General features: G+C 35.0%; 1 protein-coding gene across 2 annotated transcripts in view; it reads left to right on the forward strand.

Annotated features, from left to right (window-relative positions):
* The window catches only part of LOC140672535 (nicotinic acetylcholine receptor alpha7 subunit), a 178,600-nt gene extending 173,778 nt beyond the window's left edge, over positions 1–4,822 (forward strand). Inside the window, exons 8-12 of one of the 2 annotated variants that reach the window (XM_072904764.1) lie at positions 742–828; positions 1,541–1,650; positions 2,707–2,815; positions 3,073–3,473; positions 3,757–4,822. In XM_072904764.1, the coding sequence (XP_072760865.1) occupies positions 742–828; positions 1,541–1,650; positions 2,707–2,815; positions 3,073–3,473; positions 3,757–3,924 (875 nt within the window). In that variant the 3' untranslated portion in view covers positions 3,925–4,822. The remainder of the gene's footprint in view (positions 1–741; positions 829–1,540; positions 1,651–2,706; positions 2,816–3,072; positions 3,474–3,756) is intronic. The other variant, XM_072904765.1, reaches the window with a different exon arrangement.
* The last annotated feature ends 3,872 nt before the right edge of the window (positions 4,823–8,694 follow it).

The following is an 8,694-nucleotide window of genomic DNA, read 5'->3' on the forward strand; positions in this document are numbered from 1 at the left end:
CTCACAATTTTAACGACCTTAATGCAAATCTCGGATAATAGAAGAAATGAAGATATATTCTATTCCAAGAGAAATAATAAACAAGCAGGAAAAAATAATATTCTTGAATCGTAATTGATCTCAGCATCCCTAAGAGACTTGAGAACACCTTTCAACGCGTTATATCGCGAGCTTCGAGAAAACTCGGGTAACATCTGATATTTAAATGAGGCACCTGCCGCGACGTTTTGAAAGTCTAAATAATTTGAAAGTAGCTCTTAACGCGACACCGCAGCTCGCGAATGAGTGCCATACCGAGTTTAAAGTCCGAGCATAGTGACGGATTAAGATAGATCTAGATTTTTAGATCTTGCATGTGCTAATCATCTTCAAAAATATTTATTCAAGATTTAAGATAAACTAATTAAAATAAAAAATCAACAAAACATTGTACTATTTATTTTTATCTTACTATTTTTATGTTACAAAATATTTAATAATTATATTAATAATTATATGTTTCCTCAAGAAATTATAAATAAAAAATATAATAATAAATATTTTTGCGACTGTCTGTCACTGTATTCGTGACGACGAGGTCGGAGACATCATGTTGTCTTAAGATGATAATCGAAGCGCCTTCAACATGAAGTTGTTACGCATTGAAGGCTCTTCGAGCGTTCAAGGGCCGAGGGTTAATCCGCTTGGCCACCTCTTTGAAGCATTCGATAATTAATCGAAGCCAACGAACCTCTTTTGCAGGAGTAACCATCCTCTTGTCCCTCACTGTGTTCCTGAATATGGTTGCCGAGACAATGCCGGCGACGTCTGACGCTGTGCCGCTTTTAGGTAAGCTCGATTTAATTGATTTTCGATATGATTAATTTTTTAATATGAGAGCGTGATTGATCACCTGTATTGTGAACCATTCAAGTGGAAAAAGATAGAGAAAAAAAGGATCGAAGGGTTTATCTTTGCAGTCTTCTAGGATTTGCTCCTTGAGTGTGAAATGCCTAAGACAAGAAGACATGCAACTGACAATAAGTTTCATTAATTTATTATTAATATCATATGCTTTTTTTCTTATTATTATTATACTTATATATATTAAATTATAATTTATAATTATAAAATAATAGAATAATTGAAAACTATTATGAAATGATGTTATTATTATCTCTCTAATAATGTTATTAATATTCATATACTATTATCACATAAATCACGATCTTGTTTGAGAAAGAATTTAATCTAATTATATTTATTTAATATGCAGAATAAACTTAACGCTAGTTTTTACTAATTTACGTAACATTTAAAGAAAGAAAAATAAAGCATATTCAGGTACTTATATCAATTAACAAGTTTCAAATTTTACACTAATGTATAATTTTACAGTATTGTATGTAATTTTATACTCTGATCAGTTAATATTATGTATTATAATTATTGCTTGATGTGTATATATATGTGTGTATATGTAATATACATAATTTGGCTTATTTTTAAATTATATTTTTATATTTAATCTTATTCTCATAATTAATCTTGTACTTTTCAGGAACGTACTTCAATTGCATCATGTTTATGGTAGCCAGCAGCGTGGTCAGCACGATTCTCATCTTAAACTATCATCATCGGAATGCCGACTCCCATGAAATGTCTGAATGGGTAATTTACTTTGATTGATATGAAAGTGCATAATATTGCTGCCATTACAACTCACTTATCTCGCTAGCATTATAATGTAAAAATATGGTTAGTCTAATATAATTAAATATAGTTAATATAGTAAGAATCTAGTTAATAGTATAATTCTCTATTATTATTTTTTAAAAATATATATGTACAGATTGTTTAAAATATTCTAAATTTATATATATAGTTTATAAAGAATGGCATGAATTATTGGCAGCAAAATTAGTAATAATAATTGAATGAAGATAATGGAATAAAACAAATAACTGATTCTATTGTATAAAATTAATCGGATAAACTAGTTTATGTTAATATAACTTGTCAATATAAAATCGATAGCCAACAATAACTTACATAGAATTTTATTGAAGATCTTTGGCTTATTCATTTGATTAAATTGGTCGATTTATCCGTGCAAAATTTTTAAATTATTTTTAGAATTAATTGATGCTACATATTCTCTGGATTTATGTTTCTGAAATGTACTAGCCAAACAATTTGTATCATTACTTTCAATCGCGTAAGGAATACGATAAAAACAATTTTGTTAAAGCTCAATTTAATTCATTGCCGGTGTTATATGACTTCCGCATGTATCGGCAAATAATTATGGTTTTAATTAAAATACAACGCGTGCCGCTACTGAGACCGATACATCGCTCTCTTTTCATCACGGATAAATCGGGAATTTTATAGGCGAATAATTAAGGGCCACTCCGCCAAATGCGCGCCGCGATACTAAATCACGTTGCATTATCGAATTTCTCGTCAAACGTCATTTTAATTAGGATGTAAATTTCGAAGATTGATTACTCGCGCGATTAGATTTCCGCAACCAAAAGGTACCCAGAGGGAAGTTGTGTTTACTAATTTAAATTAACTTGTATGTATGCAATTAGTAAATGCAGCTTTACTCTTGAAAGTCACAAATTTTTGCGATTTTGAAAATTTGATCATTATAATAACATTATAATAACCAATAGATAATTACGTATATTGAATCATATTGTTAATTAAAATGCATTACAGATTAGGGTAGTTTTCCTGTACTGGCTGCCCTGTATACTCCGTATGTCGAGGCCAGGGGGAGACGAGGACAAGGAAGTACAAAAATCTCAAAAGCCATCTCCGGTGACGGGTAAGATTATCTTGAAAATAAAAAAAATTTCAATAGAAGCATGTTAATTAAATTTAAACAATTTATTCGTTGATTACAATATCGTTTATGTGGATAATTTAATTGTGAGTCTCTTCTCATAATTGACGTATAATACATTTTCTTTCTAATATAATTACATTTCTTCCTCTTCCATCGCGTTAATAATTACATAATTACTGTAATTGCATAACATTCCTATAATTTAACGACTAACATTTTTTCTTTGGAAATGTCAGGTGCGAGCAAGTCATACGGCGATCTGGAACTCCACCAGAGGAGTAGTAAATCCCTGTTGGCGAACGTCCTGGACCTGGACGACAACGCGTTGGCGTCTCACAATAATCTGCTGAACAACGTGTATAGCACGCCCGGGCCGCACCACGCGCACGCGATGGGTCACGGCCACAGTCATATACACACGACGCCCCATCATCATCACAGCCACGCACCCACGACGCCGCACCATCAGCACGCGACGCCGCTGCCGCACTCATCGTACCCCGGCCACCAGATCTCGCATACGCCGCATCATCACCCACATCCGCAAGACGCGTCAGGGCCGCAGGTCGAAACGATACTCCAAAATGCGTGCTTCTGCGCTCGTTACGAGCTTGTGCTAATCCTGAAGGAAATTAAGGTAACGATTCGACGAGAAATCGGAGAAATCTTCAGAGATCATTTCTTCGATTCTAAAATATTTATTTTATTCTATGATCCAACAATTCTAAAATTGTATGGTGAATAAAATGCGAAGCTTTTAACAGCACGGTTTAATTTCTTTAAATAATTAAAAAATTATAATAACTCAAGTTTATAGATCCAAGCCCAAAACCTCTCAAATCTTTAAGCATCTAAAGTTTGAAAAAAGTCAAAAGTTGCGAGTTGACGATTTTCCACAAAGGAGCAATTTCTCGTTTCAGATAATAACGAATCAGCTAAAGGCCGAGGATGAGAACACGAAGATCACGAACGATTGGAAGTTCGCGGCGATGGTGATCGATAGGATGTGCCTAATCATTTTTACTCTGTTCACCATCATCGCTACCATCACCGTCCTGCTATCGGCGCCGCACATTATCGTCACGTGATTCAGAAAAGTCAGTCTGCCGCCGGTGGTTCCAGGGCTGACGAGAATCTCGCCGACGGGCATCTTCGCGTCAGCGAAGCACCCGCCCTTCCCGTTAACCGGATTCTGCCGGATCGGCCACGAGGGTGCTCGCCTTCGGATTCGCATGCCGCTTCGTTTCGGAGACCTGCGCGTTAGGAAGAAAGCAATACGGGGAGTAACTTCGTTTCTTTATGATATATATACTAATACCAGTAAAAATGAAAATAATAACGCTATCGATAATGAGAATAACGATAATAGTATTAATAATAATTACGTAATAGTAACGGTAAAAAACTTTATCGTATAATTATCCCACGAGGACGCCTTAGCGAAACACGTTGACACACCGTTTTCAAGACAGCGCGAGCTCGCGCGCGCAAGAGCAAAGGAAACACGTACACGAGGACACGCGGGAGAAGACATGTACATGTTGGTTTGTTACACGCATCCCTGAGAGCAGTCGGACAAGGTAACCGAACGCCTTGTATAGCTGAAATGGTACATTTTCTCGAACGAAGAGTTAAACCATCAGTTTCTATACAGAATTCAATTACGTTTTCACCAAGGTAAAAACGTAATTGGTCGAATCAAGACGAGTCTGTCCTCCGCGACTACTACTTAGGGATGTAACTACACACATATACACATACATACTTAGGCACGTAACATCATATACGAGCGACGATACGCACGGAAGCGTGATTTGCCAATGAGTTAAAAATACTCCGATGCCCAAGGTTGATACGATGTAGAAATCTCCGAATGTACACAAGGTATTTGTTGTCGGTATTAACAGATCCTATGTAACTGTCTAAATAAATTTCGTAACGTTATTACGAATTGACGTAAAGAACTTAAATTCGAGTATCTCAAAAAAAAAAAAAAAAAAAAAAACAAAAAAACAAAAAAAAAAAAAACAAAAAAAAAGAACTTTGGAAAAAGTTTTAATAAACCCTAAATGATATACACAATTATATAAAGTAAAAATCGAAAATATATATAAATATTAATATGCTCAAAAATTGATTGATAAAATCAAAGTTTTCAAATACTTAATTTTTAAGTTCTCGAAAATATATATATAAGCAGCAGAAAAGATTCGGAGATTACTATATGCAAATTGACATTGGTTTTCGTCTAGGACGAGATGCAAAGAGCAGCGCTTGAAAATACAGAGGACGATCACTAATTATTTTGAGCTGTATAAAAAGTAAAGGAACAGAAAAGAAACAGAAAAGAAAACGATAAAAATGATAAAAAAAAGGAATCGGATCAAAAGAAAAAAAGAAATGGGCTTTACAATTAGAGGTAAAACGCACACGCATACACTCTCAGAATACACATGATGAACTGCCAAGGTGATTCAAATAATGCCAGTGAATTTTCTTATCCGTATCATTAGTATGTAAAAATCGACGACGACTTAATAAACGGAGGATTTGTACTACGATTTAAAAGCGGCGGTCATATAACATAAATACTCTCTCGGGGAGAGAGGAGAGAAAAGAGAGAAAAAAAATCCGAAGGACACACACTGTGAAAGGATGCAGAAAGCGGGCGCGGGAGAAAAACGCGAAGGACAATTGTGTGGTTGTTCGATAATTTCCGCTTGAACTGATTCAATGTTTCGAGCGCAACGCACTTTCTTTCCCTGGTGTTCCGCAAACACGTGCGAATTATTTGTATCACCGGTCTGCATTTTCGTCGCACATTTAACGCTGATATCTGGTTTATCTTGGATCCAAAATTAAATAGTGAAAATGTTTTAACATAATCTTACATCTAGTTTTACATTTCAAGAACTAAACAAACGTCGAGTTTAACAATTTAACAAATTGCTATCGAGCTTTAAATTTATAAAATAAAACGAATATTTATCGTTGAATGTGCATTGAAAAAGTGGATCATTATCTCTCGCATTACACGTAGATAAAATAAAACAGACTTACGCGGACACACTTACACATTTTCTGGTACACACTAAATAGAAACACTCACGTACCTTTTTGTCTGACATGCATCAATCTTTCTCATTGCTATAAGAATTCCATTACACGGATCATTATCGCGGAAATAATGTACCTTCTTTCTGACATCGAAAAACCATTTAAGAACGCAAAAATTAAACGTAGAACTTTTATTTCTCTTATGTTAGACAAGAAATGTGATTTCAACGTCCCTCGTTTTGTCATCGCATTTTTTTTAGAAAGATCGCAGCGCATTTCCGCTGATAAACATTAAGTATCTCGATTGCAAAAGAATTGAAAAACTCTTCTGTACAGATATCAATATCGCAATGTTAAATATTACGATCGATGTGTTGATTTGCGACAAATATTTCTTTCCTCAAGAAACGATAGATTTTACAAGAAACATGACTTTACTTTTAAGTGCATTTAACACGCGTCACGTTCTCTATTAATTCACAAGCCGCTCGAGAGTTGTGGTAAAAAATCGCGGAAGCGACGAAGTCGATTAGTCACAATAGGAAAAGGAAAAATCAACGTGGGATGGCGACCGATAAAGAAAGGATGCTCTTGCTCACGGACACGTAGGCGGACGCCGTCTCGACGAGACATCGGGGAGACGAACTCAAGTCGTATTGTACATTTTTCAGCTATCGGCACTGGATACGCGACAACCAATCACGTTATCTTTTAAATATGTACTATTAAAAGTTATTAAAATAATGAACCGTTGTTGATCATGTTGCGTTGCGGGCAGGATTACGCGTAGAAGTACGATAAAAACTATAAAACGGTGTGTTTTGATCTCTAGCGCGCGAACGATTAAAAAATAAAAGATAACAGAATACCGTCGAAGTGTATTAAACTCGTAAGGGAGGTAGAGAGTACATTACATTACATAGACGAGAGAAACGCGATTAATCACATAAGTTTATCACTAGTTAACAAGAAATCAAAGAAATAATTCGTCAAAAAAAAAAAAAAGATGCATAGAGAGTTCGAGACATCGACATATACATTTTAATGCCGGAGGAATTATCCTTTATGCGATAAAAATTAACACGCGGCTTAACATCAGCCTTTCATTAACTCGATAACATAACAAAAATTAGAATAAACTACTCAAATATTATAGTTTAAATAAAAAAAAACATTTATTTTTAAAATATCATTAATTGTGTTGTTTTCAAAGAAACATGTAAAATAGAAGATTCTCGATGCTCCGATAATTTTTATCGCTGCAGGAAAACGTCCGGTCCCATCGTTCCTTTTTACGTGCGTTTGCTGTAGTTCAAGTTGGTGGAAAGGTGATTAACAATGTCGATTTATTGCAATAAGGATATGTAGGAGAATGCGCCATCAGTTTTTATAAAGTAGAAAGATGTGGCTAAACTTTATGTCCAGTTCTGTCTAGTTGTTTTTTCTGTCTTTCTTTAAAATGACAATTATCTTTAAGATCGCAACACAAAGGCTGTTTTATTAATGTAATCAATTTCTTTGTATTTATATTATCAGAGTGAAATGTATGTGCGTTCTTAAAATATAGCCACATTGTTTCACGTCACTCAGTACATTAAAAAAGAGTAATCTCATTGCTATCGCGTTCTTAAAATATTGCCACATTGTTCCAAGTCACTAAGTACATTAAAAAAGAGTAATCTCATTGCTGTCGCGTCGAAAGTAGGGCTTCCTAATTAATGAAGCCTTCGCTTGTTCGCTCTAAATCCGCGAATTTAACCGCAATTGTTATACGCAAGAAATAAATACGCGTATCAGGCCGAGATTAATTATACTGGCACTGCGATTAATTACATCGCAAGTGTAAAATTAATCTAGAAACAGCGATATATATGGATTACGAGTCCTAGAACATTACGGGTATCAAAAAGTCGTGTTAGCGAAGCAAACGCGTGATTTTAATGTATAATCAAGATTTAACGATTAGATAGTAAAAAAAAAAAAGAAAATAATACGTTTTACCACGGTACGCGATAACTGTACGACGATACTTGTCCTATAATTATAATTGTAAATGTGTATTATCACATATCGTAATGAGATTTACGTCGAAGACAGAAAATTGCTCACTGTAATTCGTCGCTAACGACTGCTGATTTATTTTCCTATAAATTAATAAGCGCACCGCGAACGACGGTAGAAACAACCGTTTTTTCCCTTTGCGCGGAAGTAGCTAGAAGATTTTGACGATAAAAAAATATAGGTAAAAATAAAACAACGCGAGATTTCCGGTATTCGTGGAATAATGCAACTTTGTATCAAGAAAGGATAAGGTTTTGAATCTATATTGCACAATAAACGAATAAATAATAGAGATTAAAACTGAAGCTCATGGCTAAGTTAAATAAATCCGATAATATGCCAGATTCTGAAACCTTTCTTCACACCGTGATGCACAGTTGTTCAGTTTTATGGCATATAAAATTCAAATTCCGCGTACGATTACATTGTTATACAATTTAATGGGCTTCTTCCCGCGATTTCCGCGACGAGGAATCGAAAGAAGAACTATCGCTATCGATGATCTTTCTTGCTGAAAGAGATTCTCGGGAATCAGCAAATTCTCGAACATCACAAATTTCCATAAAGTGGATTTTAAATTCAGGCGGAACGTGACACTTCGCGCGAAAAGTTTCCACCTCCTTGAACTCGATATAGACAATTTTCCGAAGATAACGCAGCAAACGTACTCAGGCATGGTGTGATCCGCCTACGCTTTCGTAGGCGAGACTAATGGATGGTCATAAGTCTGAAAAATTTAT

The sequence above is a fragment of the Anoplolepis gracilipes genome, chromosome 13 (genome assembly GCF_047496725.1).
Source record: "Anoplolepis gracilipes chromosome 13, ASM4749672v1, whole genome shotgun sequence".
In the NCBI taxonomy this organism is placed as follows: domain Eukaryota; kingdom Metazoa; phylum Arthropoda; class Insecta; order Hymenoptera; family Formicidae; genus Anoplolepis; species Anoplolepis gracilipes.